The sequence below is a fragment of the Camelus ferus genome, chromosome 18 (genome assembly GCF_009834535.1).
Source record: "Camelus ferus isolate YT-003-E chromosome 18, BCGSAC_Cfer_1.0, whole genome shotgun sequence".
NCBI classification, from domain to species: domain Eukaryota; kingdom Metazoa; phylum Chordata; class Mammalia; order Artiodactyla; family Camelidae; genus Camelus; species Camelus ferus.
In genome coordinates this window covers 11,280,647-11,298,710 of record NC_045713.1, presented here as the reverse complement: position 1 = coordinate 11,298,710, position 18,064 = coordinate 11,280,647, and the positions used below count along the sequence as shown (strand labels likewise).

The window sequence follows — 18,064 nt, the reverse complement described above, 5'->3', positions numbered from 1 at the left end:
TTCCACGTCTACAAAGGGATGCTCACTGGAGGGTTTTAAAAAAATACAGAACTGAATAATGTGTTCGAACATTTTCTCAAGAAACGTGCTTCTCTGAACATTTGGCTCGAGTGGCTCAGGGCCTCCTTGCCCGTGGCTGCGGTGAATCGGGCCCCCACACGGGCCCTCAGCCTGTTGGGCCCCGCTCTCGGATCTCTTACCTTCCTGGTTTGTTCAGGGATCAGATTCACTGAGTGGCACCCGGGGGTGAGGCACCTCTGACCACCTCGGCTGCTCCAGGGCCTTTGCCCTGGTGTCTGTGCCCGAGAAGCCCAGCCAGGGGGCTTCCTTCCTGCCACCCCTGGAACTCCTGTGGGGAGAGAACGTGAGGCTTTTCAAAATCCCACCCCAGGAGGACCTGGTCCCTCTATGATTATCATTAGGAGCTTCCCAGAACTTCTGCTCCACGCAGTTAAAATAAAATAAAGCAGCCTCACTGCCGCATCTGCGTGACTGGGGGCTCCCGTCCAGGAGGCACAGAATAGACATCTGTCATCGTAGACCTGGTTTTAAGCCCCTTCCCCCTGTGCTGTGACTTGTTGGTGTCCCTGGGGGTCAGGGCGATGCAGGCTGGAGCGCAAGGCCCAGGGCTCTCGCTTGGACCTGTGGACGGCCCCTCCCCTGCTCCAGGTCGCCCTCTCCCGGGGTATTGCTGCGCTCAGAGCACTTGGCTGTCCTTTCACCCAGGGGGTGACTCTGTCCCCAGCGCAGGCCTGCTGCCTTTCTGGGGTGGGTGTGGGCCTTTTCTTGCTCACTCTGGAAGCTTCTCTCCTTTTATGACGAGAGCCCAGAGCTTCAGACCACCTTCTCAGGTGCGTCCCAGGAAGTTACCAAGCTGGTGTCATCAGTTTACGGTGGGAAACAGGCCTCATGGGGTTCCCTGTGGGTCTTGCACATAGAGGGAGGTCTTGCCGGCTGCCCCATGCGCCCAAAGGGTATGTGTCTGTCCCGTGGGCAGGACCGAGGCTGTCAGAGAGACCCATGGTCCCAGGTCTGACACCAGGTGTGTACCAGGAGTGACTTGTGCAGTGCCTGGGCCTTGGGTGGTGGCCAGGCTCAGAAGAGACTCAGAATGTCAAGGGAAGAGGACAGTGTCACCCCGGCATGTGGCAGTGTCCCCACAGTGCAGGCCACAGCCAGGCCAAGCACTGTCCTGTGCTTGGCCTCCAGGGTCTGGTTGCTTGTGAGGGAGGCACGAAGTCCTTCAGTGGCCTTGGTGGCTCATTGAGAGAGAACCTTACCTGGTGCCCGGTGGCCGCCCTTTAAAGTGGCCGCATTTTCAGGCGTCAGGCTCAGGCGCAGCTCCCTGCAGTGCTGTTTCCCGCAGACGTCCCCTGGTCTCCATCCAAGGCAGCCCCCTTCCCCGCCCACCCAGCGCCGGGGCGCCTTCTGCCCACTTTGGGTGGACGTCTCCACCCGGCCTCTCCTGCGTGTGCCACCGGCCTTGAAACTGCTCTGGCCAGGTGACCGGGGACTCCCCACAGCAGTCAGACCGGGTGTTTGAGGGCGTCGAGTGACGCATGTGCGTGTCTGAGAGGGGCTGAAGGATGTGAGGGCTGTGAAACAGACACGCTTCCCTGTCTGGTTCTGACCTCCAGGGGTAGCTCCTGTCTTCCTGTGCTTCCTTCTGGGAAGATTTTGGGTGGACAGGCTACGCGTTGGCCTCTGTCTGTAAGACCGTCTTGGGCTTTCTGCGTAACTTACGTGGAACCGTGCTCTGCCAGTGCCTCAGCTCCCACCCCTCGCTCTGTTAGAGTCCTGGGGTGTCCCTGACCGACGACCACAGCCTGGGTGACTGAAAACAACAGAGTCATCCTCTCATAGTTAGGAGGCCAGATGTCCAAGGTCAAGTGTCAGCCAGGTTCGTTCCTTCTGGAAACTCTGGGTGGGAGCCTGTTCCAGGCCTGTCCCCCCGCTTCTGGCGGCCGCTGGCAGTGCTGCGTGTTCCTTGCCTTATGGCCATGTCAGTCCAGTCTGCCTGTTGTCACATGGAGAGCTCCCCGTGTGTCCCTGCATTGCTATACCTTCACATGGCCTTCTAAGGACCCCGGTCACTGGACTGGATCCCACCCCAATCCTGCCTGACCTCATCTTAACTCGAGTGCATCTGCAAAGACTGCTTCCAAATGAGGCCGCATGTACAGGTACCGAGGGTTAGGACTGCAGCAGACCTTTTGGGAGACACAGTTCAACTCCCTGGCTCCCCTCCCCGTCCTGGCTCTTAGGCATCCTGAGCAGGCGAATGCAGTGGGCTCTGGGTTCCAAGCAGCGACTTGGCTGGCTCTGTGGGTAGCTGGGTGCACAGGCCTGCAGGCCTCCCCACAAATCGGGGTCACTGGGGAGACCTGGGGGTCTGAGTCCTCACCCAGCACGCCCGGGGCCTGTGGAGACGAGGGGTGTGGGGACAGCTGGTCTGGGCCCTCTTGAGCATCCAGAGATGTGCCTGGGGGCCCGGACCAGGAGCCCCACGGACCTCATGCCCCTGTCCTCTCTCCCTGCAGGCTGGAGCAGCCCTACTTCAGTGCCAATGCCCAGTTCTTCCAGGCGCTGAGCCAGTGCTCTGCGCTGCAGCGCCTGTGCCTGGTGTCCCGCAGCGGCACCCTGCAGCCTGAGGCCGTGCTGGCCTTCATGGCCCGCTGCCTGCACGTCGTCGTGTGCCACCTGTTCACCGGGGAGTCCCTCAGCACCTGCCGGAGCCTGCAGCAGTCCCTCCTGCGCAGGTGAGTGGGCATCACCGTCCCCGCGGCCCATCCCTGAAGGGGTCTGGGTCGCAGATCCCCCCTCGGCTTCCCTTTGGGCCCGACAGTCATTTCTCAGCATTAAGAAGTGCTGGGCAGGGCTGGGGTGAGGACAGGGCTGGCCTCTCCTCACGGCAGAGCTGTCTCTCCCCAGACCCTCTCTCTGCCCCGTGGGCAACTTTCTGCGTAGTTGGAGCTGCCCGTTGGGTGTGGTGGGACCCAGTTCATCATCCAGCCTCTGGTCATGTAACCTCCCGTGTCCCATGGGGCAGTTGTCAGAGCCGGGGCAAGCGTGGTGCTGCCGGTCCGCCTGCAGCCCTTAGCATCCCGTCCGTCTCCCCATCATGTCCTCCTCCGGTTCAGGATTCACTTCAGAGCCTTCGTCATGCCTGGTTGTCGGTCTCTCTAGCCCTCTAGGCCGTGCCAGTCTCAGGCTTTCCTTGGCTTCCGTGACCTCGGCACTCCTGGAAAGCGCTGACCAGGTGCCTGGTAGAATGTCTCTCCATTGGCGTTTCTGTTAAAAACGGCGAGTTTGTCCTGTCACCTCTGATTCCAGCCCTGCGTCCCAGGATCATCGCACCCTGCCCTTGTCTGTCCCGCAGTCTGTCCCTCCAGCAGCAAATAGCCTGCTCTCGTCACCCATGGTGTGTGTGCCAACGTGTCCTCTGAGTGGCCGGCCGCCCCCTGGGAGGCAGGTCTGCTGCCTGAGGCGACACCTGCGCCTGCTCCCTGGTTTTCGCCTTGTGGTCTCTGGTCAGAGCACTGCCCTTGGGGCTCCTCGGGCTGGGAGTCTCTGCCTCCCCCAGCGTGGTCGGGCTCCTCGTTCACTACTGCCTCACCTCCATTTTGTGTCCACACCGTGGCCTGCTTTTCTTTTCTCTTTGGTATTTGCAGCCTCACTGAAGTTGTGAGGGTCAAAGCCATATAAGGTGATGCTTGGAGCTGCGCTGCCCCTCAGCCCTCCTGCCTGCCCCCCACCACGTCCCCCTCCTTCCACATCGTTCCCCCCAGAGACAAGCGGTCCCAGCTCTGGTTCACCTCCTGAGCAGATGCGTGAACGTTTTCTCCTGTCCCCACTGTCTTAGACTTGGTTTGTTTTTTTACTTCACTTATTTCATACAGTTCTTCCTCATTCTTTTTATAGCTCTGTGTGGCTTGTGTGTGTGTGTGTGTGTGTGTGGTAAAATACACATAACAAAATTTACCGTTTTAACTAGGTTTTTTTTTTTTTTTAAATTTTAAGTGTTTTCATCATTCCGAGCTGAGACTCTGTCCCCAGCCCCGTCCCCCTGCCACCACCCACCCTTCCGCCTTCTGTCTCTACTCCAGGGGCCTCCTGTGAGTACAACCATATAGTATTTGTCCTTTGGGTCTGGCTTTTTCTGTATTCCTTTTGATGTTTAAGGGACTTAAAAAATAGAAATAAAGGATCATCACATATGGCTTGAAATAAAGCCCCTTTGACTCCCTGAACCTCCCAGTGTGGGGTTACTTTCTAAATTTGGAACATCCATCCCCGTACCCATGAGAAGCACAGCGTTTTGCGCCATGTGCTCGCAGCGTCCGTGAGTGTGCGGTGTTGCGGCAGGGAGCGGCCCTGGGGCACATCCTGCATCGTTTTGAGGCCTGTGGTTTGTGGCTCGTGTGCAGCTGGTGCGTCCCTGTGAAGCGCCGTGCGGGGACAGATCCCTTCTGCTGTGTGTGTCAGTTCTGTTGATGAGATCCTGGTTGTTCCCATATTTCTCTAGCCCAGTGGGCATCCCTGTGCGTGCTTTCCGGGGTGCAGCGTGCAGGTTCCTGGAAGTGGCAGAGCAGGGTGTGTTTGACAGATGCCCAGTTGCTTGCTCTCCAGGGTGGTTCTTGCCGGCCCGGCCTCCCCCAGCGGGTGCAAGAGTTCTTGGCCCACGTCCTTGCCTGTCCGGGACACTGCCAGGCTTTCCCGGGTCTCCTGGGGGAGCAGGTCCTGCCATCTGAGCCTGCGTCTTGTCTGTTCCCAGGGGCATCGTTACTCAGTCATGACTCCTTGTCTGTGATCAGCTCCCTCAGGGCTCGGCTGTGGGGTTGCCTTCGGGAGGGGCCGGGGAGCTTGTCTGCGAGAGGCTGCACTGGCGTCCCATTGCCAGGTCCACGTCCTCAGGTCCTGGCCTTCCCTGCCCACCTGTGTCCACTGCTGACTCATGCTACAGCTGTGGATTTAGCGACACTCCCAAACACCCAAATCTTCCTCTTAAGTCGGCTGCTTGTCCTGTAGCCTGGTCTGAGAACCCAGGTAGCAAAGCCTCTTGGCTTGTGAGAAAGATACAGCTGACTGGCCTTTGAGTGATGGCCACAGGGAATCTCCCTGCGACTGCTGGATATGAACTTGGCTGCTGCGGGTGCCGGAGGTTCAGAGACTTCCTGCAAATGCAGATCCCGCTGAGTGTTTGTTAACTGAGCCTGTTGCCAGCTACCTTTGGTCAAGTGCGTATCCACTGTCCGCCAGCAGGGAGTGGTGAACTTGGTTCGTAGGGAAGCAGGTAAACGAAGTGATGTCCATAGGGTCCACTGCAGCAGAAAGTCGAAATTCGATGACTTCTCTCCCCGGTGTGCCTCTGTAGTTCCTGCAGATGGTCCCCTGGTCCGGGGGGGTCTATGTGAGGGCCGCTCACGTCAGTGTAAAGACCCTTGGGATTTCTCAGCCTTCCAGCTCACACTGGAGAAATCAGGGAGGGATGGAATTTAAGTCTCAAAGTACTTGACTGCAGTTACCTAATAATAGGTTACTCACCCTCTGTCTTAAGTTGTCCTAAAATGACTCACGCGAAGTCAGCCGTTACGAGGGCCGAAGGGTGTGCACCAGAGGGTGTCTGTACTGAGGTCCTGTGCGATGCAGAGGTCTTTTTTCTTTTCTTAAATAAGAGAAGATGGTATTTTTAAAGATACACACAGCTTCAAGTTTCTTCTTTTAACCATTTTGAGGCGTGCCATTCAGTGGCATCGAGTGCGCTGACAGCGTCGTCCGGCTGCCGCCCCACCCGTCTCTGAACTTGTTCATCTTCCCAAACTGAGGCTCTGCCCCCACTAAGCATGAGCCCCCCACCCAGCACCCCCGGCCCCTGGGGACCTCATTCCACTGCTGTTTCTGTGAACTGTGCAGAGGACTTATAAGTCTGAATTTTCCACGTCTCTGCTCTTCGTTTGGGTTTATCTAGAAGCAGCGGCTGCTTGGGGGGCTGTGGGGAGAGGCGGAGGGTCTGGAGCAATCCTCCCTCCTCGTGGGGCTGCGGGTGCCCTGCGTTAGGGGCCTTTGTACAAGGTGTGCGACCTGTTGCCTGCTGTTCCCTGCAGGCCGGGCCCATCTTCCCCTAGTGAGTCCTGGCGTTTGACAGCTGGTCCAGCTCCACTTAGATGGAGCCCAGGGTTGGAGCGGGTCTGGAGCAGCGCTCAGGGAGTGAGGACTTGGTGCCTCTCGTCAGCGCCGCCCCCAGCAGAGGCCTGAGTGTGGACCGGAGGGTGGCAGCTTTTCTCACCTAGCTTTTCTTTTTAAAAAAAAATTTTTTTTTTATTGAAGTACAGTCAATTACAGTGCGTCAACTGGTGTACAGCACAATGTCCCAGTCATCCATGTACATACATATATTCGTTTTCGTATTCGCCCAGCATTTCTTGTCCCGTGGGCAGGGGGACGTGACAGCGAGGAATTCCAGAAGCACCATCAGCCAGGAGGTCCCCAGAGTCACAGGCTCCAGCCGTCCTGCCGGACGGGCATCGTGGTGGGCACTTGTCTTCTCAGGAGAAGTCCTGGCTAAAGGTTCCCCTCCCTGGTGCTCATAGTGTTTCTTAAAATTTAGAATAGGCATCAAACTATTTTTCTTTAATTTTATTTCTTATTGAAGTGTGGTTGATTTTGCGTCAGAGTGTTTTTGAATGAAAGCTCCCCGTGGTCCCAGCAGCCGGCACGGCCGGCAGACCAGGGATGGAGGCGTTGTGTGTTCTGCGCTCTGGTTTCTTGACTTAATGCTACGTTGTAGGTGTCTTTGTCATTCTGTAAAGCTGCAAACAGTTGTGTTTAATGCCGTCTGGGCCCCGTCATCAGGGCCTTGTGGTGGCTCTGGTCTGGCCCACATAACTAACTCTGTGTGTCCTTGACTGTCCCTCACTTAGGCCTTGTTTTTTTCCAGCTGCGGAGCCTGGGGAGCGGCTGGGTGTGTGGGCGAGGGCCAGCGCTTGGCGCACTGTTCTCCACTCACCGTCTGTCTCCACCCCTCGGCATCCGCGTTCTGCGCGATGGAGCTGATACTGACGGCTGGGCTGAAGGGGGTTCAGGCCGGATGGCACCCAGGCATGGGGGCTTTGGGGCGGATGGTAGCTGTTGGGGAACCAGGGTGCTGGACAGGTGGTGCAGCCGCTCGCCCAGTGCTCTCCCTCCTCCCGCTCTCTGCCCACTGGTCTGGCGGCAGGTGGAGGAGGAGGCTGCTCCTCTCGGGTGCGGGGATGAAGATGTGGCTGTGCCCGGCTCTGCCCTCACAGATACCCCTCACCCTCCCCACTCGCAGTGGATCCTATTCGTGGGGCGCCGACACCTCCCTCCCTGGTGGGTAGGTTCTGCCAGAGGGGCTCAGACTGGCCTGTCAGCCCCCTCCTGTGTCCGAGCCAGGAGCTCCGGGATCCATGTGGGTTTCTAACACTTCTCAGCCCTGGGGGGACTCTTGCCATGGGGGAACCGGCTCTGGGCATTGCTGGTTCTCCCACCGTGTGTCCCCACGGGAGCCTCTCCCAGAGGAGAACGTGCGAGGGCACCAAGCAGTTCAGAGAGCTGTGCTTGTGGCGGAGAGGGTTGGAGCATTTCTCACAGGCATCGTTAGCGGGTGAGGCTGCTTTGTCCTTCCGATCCTCAGAATCCTTCTCGACACAGTGCTCTGGGCCAGTCGATCAGATTTGGCGCTAGGTGCTGCTCCCTGCCCTGAGCTGCTCTTTTTCAGTCGGTTCTGTTCACCAGGTCCCTGTCTGGCCCACCCCTCCTCCTTGTGGCCGGGCCTCGTGGCCTGCTCGGGTGCGGCCTCCCACGGGGCTGTGAGCTCGCCCCTCTGGCCTCCCGGACCGCACGCTGCCTGCCCCTTTCCTGGGGAGTGCAGCGCCTTCCCCCGAGTATCGTTACGTTCTTTGCAGCTCCTTTAGCTCCTGAGTTTTTGAGGGCCAGCGCACGACAGTTCTTTCTTACTTCTGGGGCCTTGGTGTATGGTGTTCGAGACCAGTCCTGAGGTCGGCATGCGTTACATGGGCTTCCTGGGCAGAAACTGCACGGCCCCCCTGACCCCCGTGTCCCAGCATGTGGCACAGGCCTGGGTCATGACAGGGACCCGCTAAGCGCGTGGTGCCGGCCGAGGGGTGCCGAGAGCCCTGTGCATGTTCAGGTGTGGCTCCCCTTTTGGGGTTCCTCCAGCAAACGTGCTTCGCGGCCCTGCTCTGAGCCCTGGCATTGGATGCTGGGGGAGCCACCCTCCCTTGGTTCTGGTGCCGGGTACCACCTCTGCTGTTGCCACCTCCCAGAAGCCCTCTGAAGTACAGTGTACAGATGGGGAGACCAAGGCTTGGGGGGTGGGTGAATGGTGCGGCAGGACCCCTGCACTGAAGGACAAGCCTTGGTGTCCCCCTAGGCCCCAGGCTGCCGCCCAGTGGGGTCCCTGCTGCTTTTCCGCTGGGTGCCCAGCAGATGGTGCCGTGGTTCACGGTAATCAGCTGCCTGGCCGAGCGTGCGTTGCCCCCCCGCCCCCCACCTGCGTTCCACCGGGACTGTGTGCAAGGGCAGAGGCTGGTGCTGTCACTCTTCCTGATTTCTGTGTTCTCGCCCTTTTCCCTGCCTCTAGGTTAGAGAATTATTGAAGCGCCTGCCCGCTTACCTGTGTGGTGTTGAGGTCTTTGCCTCTTTTCTGTGACTCAGCCAGTGGGAGCCAGGGCTGCGTCTGTGGTCCTGTCCCTGGGAAGGTGTCGCCTCTGCCTGGGTCAGCACCTTCCTGCCGGTTTGCACATCTGTCCACTTGGGAGCACGTCTCAGCCGGTGGCCTTTGGCAGTTGTTTTCTTGTTGTGGTCGTGCCCTCCGTGAGACCTGCGGTTCTGGCCCTGCTGGGGCCTGGGTTCGGGTCCCAGCCCCACCTCTCGGGCAGCGGCTGGCCTCAGGTGGGCTGCCTCGGGTTCCTCTCTTGACGGGAGGCGGCCGTCACGGTGGGAGGTGGTGCATGCACAGCGGCATCCTGACGATGTTCGTTCTCTTTCAGATCTTGATTTTGCTCTTCCAAGTTTGAAACGTAAGCCTCTGGACCTTTCTCTTAGGTCGTGTGGCAGTCGGCCACTAGGTTTTGGAGCTGCTTTCTTCTGCATCTTCCTCACTGGACCCTTCTAGTGGCCCCAGCACCCAGCAGGACTTAAGAGTTTGGGACAGGGCTGCAGAGACAGCGCCTCTTTGTGGCCGCCTGGGGGAGCACACCTGCCTCCCTCCCTCCCTCTCCTGTCCTGGGAACACCCCTAGATCGGCATGGGGTGTTTGCTCCCACTGACCTCGGGACACCCTGCCCAGTGACCAGAGCCAGCCTCTGTCTGTTTCACTTCCCATCTCTTCAAAAATCCTGAGTCCTCCTGTCCTGGCCGTGTTAATGCTGCTGATGCGCTGAGGGGGCTGTCGGGCCTGGTCAGCCTGCACCATGGGCAGTGTCACAAGCCAGAGCTGGGCTGTGTGGCCCCGGTCGCAGGACTGCCCTTGGCGTCTCCCTCTCCATGCTGTGCGCCCAGCCGTGCCTCTGTGGTCCACTTTCTCCCAGACATTGCAGCAGGCGGGAGGCCCTTCCCAGGGGATTTCCTATTTCCTTTGATTCTCATGTTCCTGAAAGCTTCCTGTGGGGGGCCCTGTGGCCTCTGGGGGTGGGGCGAGGGTGGGTCTGCCCTCAGTTCTCTTTTGGTTTCCTATATGGCATCTGTGGAGGCTGAACCCTCGTGCCCTCTGACCCCATGACCCAGCTCACGTCCTGGCCTCTTCCCTCCCCAGCTCTGTGACTTTGAGACTGTCACTTCCCTCTCTAAGCCTAGTTTCCCATCTGTAAAATAGCCATTGTCCCTGCCTCCCTCCCCACGCTGCTATCACCGTCTGGTGGTGGCTCACCAGCAACTCTGTGCCCTCCCTGGTGATGTTACATGGGGCCCCCGACAGTCACCTGGACAGAAAAGGCTCTTGCCCCGATGCTTCCCTGTCCGAGCTGTCCCAGGTGAGGACGTGCTGTTTCTGAAGCTTGGCCAAGTGCTTTCCACATGGCGAGGCCATGCGTGTTGACCTGTTGCTGACCACATGGGTTTGTCAGCCTGAGGGTCCCCCAGTCAGAGCAGCGCAGCCCCCTTTCTCTGGGACAGCAGGACCCCACCCCTGAGGCGGAAGCAAGTCTGGTTCTCCGGCCCCACTGGGGCCAACATTCCACTAGATGGGGTCACGCCTCCGCCTCTGAGGCCCATGTGGAAATTCCTTCCCCCAAGCTGTCGTGGACTGTGTTTCTCAGGAGGGTCGTGCTGGTGAGGAATGTGGGCCCGCGAGGCCGGCAGGCAGCGGCACAGGCTGGGCGGGAGGAAACGCGGGCGCCTGGGCCCCAGGCCTCCTGCTCAGATGCAGCGCTTAATGCCCCTTCTGAGATTGTGTTCTGTAAACGTGTGTGGAAGGAGGGGTGTTTACAGATGGTGCGATACGTTGTTTAAGTCTGGGGCACACCGGGAGCTTCAGAATTGAAAGTGAATTTTAAAACACAGAGTTGACGCTGTTTGGCCACCGTAATTGCGTTAAAGGGGCAGTGCGACTCCATCGCGTGCCGTCAGCGCCCCCCTGCGTGGTGGGGGCGGGTCTCTGGGGTCCATTTGTCCTTCCAACCTGGCTTGGTGCTTGGAGGGTGTCACCCAAAAGACCAGGCCAGCAGGGCTTCGCTGCTGCAGGACCACCTGGGAGAATCCTTGGTCTTGACTCAGAGCTCGGTGGCCGGCCAGTTCTGGCTCTGTTCTCGGGATGCCCACGGGGCTGGGGCTGGGAGCTGGCAGGCCTCAGGCCGCACACCGTGGGCCCCGCTGCACCAGCCAGCGGGTGGGGACGAGGAGGAACGTCAGCAGCCCGGCTCTTGCTGAGCGTGGGAGACAGTCACTGCTGGGCGTCTCCTGCGGTCATGGCCGTCCAGGCCGCCCGGGGGGTGTCCAGGGCTGTGGCTGCACCCGCTGCCGGGCAGGAGGCCTCCTCCCACCGCCAGGTGGTCCTCCTTGGCCATCTGGACGGAGCTGCAGGTGGTGCCTGGGAGCTCTTCCGTCTCTGATGCAGCCGTGTCCAGCGCTCACACCCTTGAGCTGACTGAGCTCCCGCCACCAGGCTTCGGTCCTGCAGACGGGCTTGTCTGCGTGGTTTGCTCAGAGCTCTTCAGGGTAGCGCTGTTCATTTTAGCAAGAGACTGAAAACCCCGGTGACCGTCAGTAGGAGACTGGAATCGTGAAGCATCCAGTCAATAAAACGAAACGTAACTGGTAGAAGACTGAGGAGGCGCTTGATGTCACCAAAGGAACTTCTTTCAGGGTGTGTTTCAAACAAAAGCAGGGGTGTAGTCTGTTTCTCTGCTTGCATGTGCACAAACAGTTCTGGAAGGATATGAGAAATCTGTGTCATGGTCCCCTGGGAGAGGCCCTGGGGTGTCTTGGTGGGTGGGGGGAAGGGGAGAAGCCTCAGGGACGCCCCAGACCCACCCCTGTGTGTTCTGGCTTCTCCTGGCCTCCCTTGTTTCAGCCTCTCTGGTGACAGCCTCATACTCGTTGCCCAGCTCCTGTGGTCCAGGCCTGTGGGTTTACAGCCCCTCTGTCCATGTGGGATCTGGGGGCCGCATTGGATGATGACAGCTGACGCTGAGTGTCTTTCCCGCCCCTCCCCATGTGTGAGGGCGGATGCCAGGCTGCTCTCTGGGTCGACCCACGGCTAGTGGGGAGCTCCTCGCGCAGCATCTGAGCTCTGTGGACCTGTGATGGGTGTTTTACTCTTGCCGCCATCCGTCTTTGTGCTTCTGGAAGATAGCTGTTACAGCGCGAATGGCTTTTACAAAATACTGTATGGCTTTGGCCTCTATAAGACCTTTATTTTGGGAGGAAAAAACTGTTGACTTTAATTTTTTTTCCAGTCTCTCAGGCAAAGAAACAAACCCAGCAGGTGCTTCTGAGATGACTGAGCCAGCCCCTCCGGGAGCCCTTTCTAGCTCTGCAGCACCTGCAGGGCCAGGCGCAGAGAAAGACCCAAGGTCCCTCCTGTCCCACCTCATGTACGCGGTGGGCGTCAGGCTCAGAGCTGGTTCCAGCGTGATGGCTGCACAGGACACAGCTTTCTGGGGCCCCTGTGTCCCCTGTGTGCCCCGTCCCCTTTGTGCAGGCACCAGGTCTGAGGTCCTTGGGGGCTGTGGCCACCGTGTCATCTGCTTGTGTTGGGGACAAGCTTGGAGCCCAGCCCCCTGACCAGGCCTGTTCTCTCTGCTCCCCTGGGATGGCCTCAGGCAGCCTGGAAGCAGGGAGTCCCACCCCGGCCTCCTTTCTCGTCACTCTGGAGCAGTGTTCTCTTGGCCCCGCTGGGGCAGGAGACTCAGCTGGCTTCTCACTGGCCCTAAGTGGTGCCCAAGTCCTTTGTAGGCCTCTCTCTTGAAGTGTAAAAACATTGGTTTGACCCAGTGACCCTAGTTCTGCGATTTATTCTGAGGAAACAGTTGAGAACACACATATAATTGTACTGTATTTAATGATGTTTATCAATATCATAGTAAAAGGAGTCCCTAAATTATGCCCTAGGGGAATGGCCAGGCAGATGGGGGGGCCCTGCTGCCTGGGGCGGGAGCCACGGGAAGGGGTGGCGCAGGCCTGGGCGCGGGGTGTCTCGTTGCTTTGGGGGCAGCGTGTTGGGCACAACAGGACGGGGAGGCCGGGCCGGGCCCGCGGGGGGGGTTAGAGCCCACAGTGTTTTCTGTCTAAACAAAGCAGTGGCTTTGAAGCAAACAGAAGACCTTGTCTGCTCCCTGGGGTGCTCAGAGAAGGCATCTGGGCAGCTGAGTTTTACAGCTAGCCCCAAGTCCCGTTTTGTGTCCCCTGGTGTGTTTTTAACAGCCTCAGGTAGAAAATTACCTTCAGCGTGGCACCTCCCTTCCAACTGTTACGAATGGCAGAGACTAAGTATGGTTTCACTTTTCTTAACCTCTGTGTTTTTAAAAGTCCTGAGTGAGAGCCCTCAGACCCTCTGAGAGGTGACCCTTGCTCGTGGTGTCTCCGGTCACCACATTTTGGGCATTTAGGGCCCCTTGCGGGAGCCAGGCGGCTGAGCTGGCAGGTGCCGAGTGTCTGAGCGAGTGCGCAGCCCCCGTCCTGGGCTCAGCACGTGGTCTCTGTAAGTCTGCCTCTTCTGCCCCCAGGTGACTTGCCAGGGAGGAGAGACCCCCTGGTCTGCCTGACTTAGGTCCCGGGCCAGTGTTGCCCAGGATGGAGTGGGGGTAGCCGAGGGCAGAGCCAGGCCTGGGTGGGCACGTGTGCTCGGGGAGGGTGTGTGCTGATGCCTGCAGGTGAACCCATCTGCCTGACCGCACAGGCCTGGCTTTTGTCCTTGTGACTCCAGGCCACAGGCTGCCGCCTTGGCCCTTCAGTGATTGATTAGTCCTGGTCAGGGGAGAGGTCTCGAGAGGTGACCTGTCCTGCCGGCAGTCATCAGCCCAGCCTGGCTTCTGAACGTGGGTAGCTGGAAGGAGTTTTACTTTCTTTCATTGTATCTTTTACTTAAACCTCAAACTATATTTGAACCATACGAATGAACATTGTGACATTAACATGTATGAGAGTGACAGAGCAGAAACCCCGGCGCCTGTGCCCGCCCCCCCCCCCCCACGAGCCCCAGCCAAGACCTCGCCTCCACCCTTGGGGAGCCCCAGCCCTGCACTTGGAAGTCAGTGATTTCTTTCTCTGCATTTGCCGCTTGTCCCCCTTTTCGTCACCGACTCCAGGCTTCAGTCTGAGTGAGGTCACCTCGCCGGTAGGAACAGTGAGGCTCTGGTTGGGAGAGTGTGCAGGCTCCCCGGGCCAGGGAGAGACTTCACAGAGAGAGGAGTGTGTGTGAGCCCTCCACAGCTCTGTCTGAGTTGGAGCTGGTCTGGGGGTCAAACCACAGAGAAACCTTGAGAGGGAAGTCGGTTTGACTCTGGGACGGTGCCTCCACCCATCACCCTGGGACTCCGTGTGTGCGTTCCTGGTCACCTGGATGGTTGCAGCCGCCCAGAGCTGCCCAGGGCTGCATGGAAGGGGCAGAGCACGCCATGCTCCTGGCTTTTGGTGAGAAATTAATCCCCCTTCAGTGTCTTGACAGCAGCTCATTAAGAGCCTAGGCGGGGAAGCGGGCAGGAGTGTTGCACGCACACCCCACATCCCATAATATTTTGTTTCAAGTTGAGCAGATCGCACAGCGGGTTTGCAGGTGAAGACTTGCCTGCGAGGTTCACGGTCGCAGGCGCCGCTGCCGGGAGCAGAAGGCCACGCACAGAACCGGGAGGCACTTCCTCGGCACTTTATTGCCAAAACATCAAGTTTTACGAGTGCCTTTCTGGCGTTCACTTTACATATGTCATAAATCCAGTGCAGTGTCGCTGGGGGCCCAGGGAGGAGGCCTGGACCGCGATTTCCTCATTCCTTGAAGCAGGCGCTGGGCTGGGGCCTGGCTTTGGTTTTGGCCGATCATGTGGGTACCTTCCTGCCTCTCGCCCTCCGAGACCCACCGGATGGAAGCATCTCTTGTGACCAGAGTCACTCTGGAGTCTGAATGTCTTCTGTCCCCTGTGTCCCCCGTTTGCTGCGAGCTCCCCTTGGGTCTGTTCTTGTGTTTTCCCTTGGCTGCTGCCCAGGGTGGGCGGGTGAGTGGGGACTTTGCGGTCACCGAAGGGAGGGGCCCACTCTGCTGCTGGCTGGCTAAGGGACTGCGGCCAAAGTGTCACCCTCTTGAGCCTGCTTCCCCGATGGGAAGCGGGATGGTTACCTTGCTGGCCGGCCACCTGGGGTTGTGGGGAGGGTGACATGAGGTGATGTCTGTTGGCTCCTAGTGCAGTGCCGGCCTGGCAGATGCTCCCTGGAAGGGGTCATCTGCCCCACAGAGTGGAGCCTGTCACCTGTGGGCGCAGCAGGCAGGAGGGGAGTCTGACAACCGTCTGTCACACGTTCAGGTGGAAGCTCGTGGCTGCTAGTGGCCACCTTGGTTTGCTCTCCTGGCAGAGTTGCTGCATCACCTGACTTGGGGGTTTTTGTCCCTCTGGGGTGGCCTGTGGCGTGCGGGTTTGGCCCCGTCCCCTCCACTCCCCTGCGGGTGGTCAGAGGCACAAGTTCTGGTTCTGCAGTCCCTCGGGTGGCCGCCTTTGGGGACCCCGGCCTGGCTGCCCAGGAGCGCGGGGGCCGGCCCTGGCACCTCCTGTCCTGCTCTCTCCCTGGGTGCGGGAGCTCCTGCGCTGGAGAGGCTGGCCTCCCTGGGCCTCGACTCTTCTGTCTGCTGTGCTGCGTGGGCGCCTCACGCGGCTGGACAGAAACAGGGCACCCTGCGCCCCCAGGCGAGGCTCCTCTGCCTGTCCCACCCCAGCCACTCCTCGACCCATGTGAGGGGCCCCGGAGGCACCTTTCTGTCCCAGCGATGCTCTGGGACACACCCCGTGCCATGTGTGAGGGAGGGCGGGGCCGGCTCTCCCTGTGGCCTCCCTCGTGGTCCTGCTAACTGCCTGCCTCTGGTTTAGTTTCCAGGCCGAGCGGCCCGCGCTGAACGTCGTCGTCTTCCCTCTGCTCCACGAGGGCCTGACCGATGTCATCCGGGACGTCCCCATGGTGCACCTGGATGAGGTCACCTTATTTAAAAGTAGAGTGGCCGAGGAGCCGCCAAACCTGTGGTGGTGACAGGAACGGGCCCATCTGCTCGTCACCGCCCATGGTCTCTGAGTCTCCGTGGCCGAGGAAGCAGGACCGCCGGGACTGCGTGTGGCCTCCAGCCTCTGCCACGGCTGCTGCTGCTGCCCCACCTGCCCCGGGCCCCCAAGATCCCCTGTGGGTCACGGGAGGAGGGAGGCCCCTTCCCTGGCCATCCCCCGGGGCTTCCTCTCGTGAGGACCCCATGCTCCGTGACATTCAGGCTGAGCTGAGGGAGGAGGATGAGGTGGGAAGGGCTGGCTACGGGGTGTTCTTGAACTAAGACACGCGTTGCCAGGGCGCTGACCCGTCCGGGGCCAGGTCCCCAGAGCCCTTTGTGGCCCCAGTGCTGTCCCCTCCCTCCAGACCCCAAGAATGTCCCTTTGCTCTTGCATTCCTGGTCACCTGCCGTCGGGCTCGGCGGGGGAGGGGGGGCAGCCGGGGCCCCGGTGCAGGGGGTGCCGTGCTTGTGTGGGTGGACACGCTCCCTGTGTGATGACCTGAGGCCCCTCCCTCGGCACCTGTGAGCCTGAGGCGGCGAGGGGCCTGCGCACGCTGTGGCTGCAGATTTGGGGCTCTCCTTCCTTTTGACCCAGTTGTGTCTCCGGTATTTCCAGCCAGATGACGGCAGGCGGGGCGGTTCAGCCGCCCACCAGTCCCGACTTCTGGCTTCAGCCGCCGCAGGCCCTTGTGAAGACCCGTGTTTCTAGGGGCACATGGATAGACTCACCTCAGTAGGAGAACTTGACATTAAAACCCGGAAAGGATGTGTCAGGCCGGAGTAGTGATCACATTACCCCATTTCAGATAGCTTTATCTAGCACTTTAAAAAAACTCAATGCAGCTATTCCAAAAACGAGAGTCTGCTCCCTGTGTCCAGGGCCTAATTCCCCGTGCCAAGCCCAGAGTGTCTGCCGTCTCAACTGGGAGACTCCCCAGAGCTGTCGTCCCTTTGGTGGGCTTCTGAGGGGCCGGTTGGGTTCCCTCCATCCAGAGTCTTGCCTAGACGCTCCTGGTGATGCTTCTGGAGACTTCCAGGGACTTGGCACCATCAGGCCACCTCCAGCCAGGGGCACCTGGGTCTCCACTGAGCCTGCCTCCCCGGCCCCCGGGTCAGGCTCTGTCCTGCCCCTGGCATCCCCTTGCGCCAGGCCGGGGGCGCAGAGTCCGCCCGGCCCTCCTTACAGGGCTGATGCCCCGTCTTGGCCGCCGCCTGCTCTGTGGCCCGCAGGCCTGCTGTCTTCCTGCTCTGTTCCGTGTGGTGTCATCCTCATTCTGTGTCCTACAGTTTGCCTGTTATAGGGCCTGGTCCCTGGTCCCTGGTCCCTGGTCCCTGGGCGTTCATTCACTTGCCCTTCCCTGGGGTCTCACGGGACAAGTAGTTCAGCAGCCCCCACCCCGCCAGGCTGAGGGGGTCCAGGAGGCCTGCGGTGGCAGCTGCGGGAGCCAAGTACTCCTAGGGTCGGGATCCCAGGACACACACAGGCCCAAGCCTCTGGTCGGTTCTTCCATAAGCAGTCTGTCTGCTCTCACCTCCCTTTGCCAGGCGGAAGGCGTGTTTGCACCAGTGGAGCTGGGCCCCTCCCCCTGCACCAGTGTTTTCTTGCCATGGGTGCATTTGTTTCCTGTCAGGAGCATAGGGTGCCCTGCGCCCTCCCCAGGCTACAGTTGGCTCCTTGCCTTTTGGCTAGCGGGACCGGTCTGCCAGCTGCATCCAGGTGAATGCCCTGCAGCGGCCCCCCCCCCCCAAGCCCACAGCCCTCCCCTGTGCAGTCCTGACCTGGCCTGAGAGCTGCAACCCAGGCTTGATCTCCTGGCCTTACAAGTCGCAGCCCCAGAGAGAGGGCCAAGGCCCCCGGTGGATCCACACAGCTGTAGCTGAGGGTCGCAGAGGTGGTGGGACATCCCACCCCACCAACTTCTGGGCTTTTTTTTTCAGATGACGCCTTGAGACCACCAGAAAGACCGGCGGTGTAGGGACTGACTGCTTCTTATCCTCAATGCAAGGGGGGGTGGCCAGCCACAGCCTGGCCAGCAGGGGGACATGGCCCAGGATGGGGGACAAGTGGCCTGGCTGACTCCGAGACCCCTGTGGCTCTGGGTACATGTCTCCTTTTGTCCAGAGCACCCCGGGCTCAGGCTGGAGAATGATCTTTCCACTAGGAGTTTATCCACAGGCTGCAGCTGTCCTCGCACTCTGGCCTGCATGGCCTGTTCTCCTGAGCCAGCAGTTTTAGCCAACAGCATCATTTATGCCAACAAACAGGGTGAGGCGGGGCTGTTCACGAGAGGCTGGGGCCCGAGCTGCCTTGGAAAGCAGCCCCCAAACAGCAGGCCTTGTATTTTT

The 18,064-nt window shown here is 59.8% G+C and overlaps 1 protein-coding gene across 1 annotated transcript in view; it reads left to right on the top strand.

Moving 5' to 3' along the window:
- FBXL18 (F-box and leucine rich repeat protein 18) overlaps nt 1–16,491 on the top strand; it is a 31,463-nt gene extending 14,972 nt beyond the window's left edge. Inside the window, 2 exon segments of the mRNA XM_032459978.1 lie at nt 2,541–2,759; nt 15,552–16,491. Coding sequence (XP_032315869.1) covers nt 2,541–2,759; nt 15,552–15,708 — 376 coding nt within the window. The 3' untranslated portion in view covers nt 15,709–16,491.
- The last annotated feature ends 1,573 nt before the right edge of the window (nt 16,492–18,064 follow it).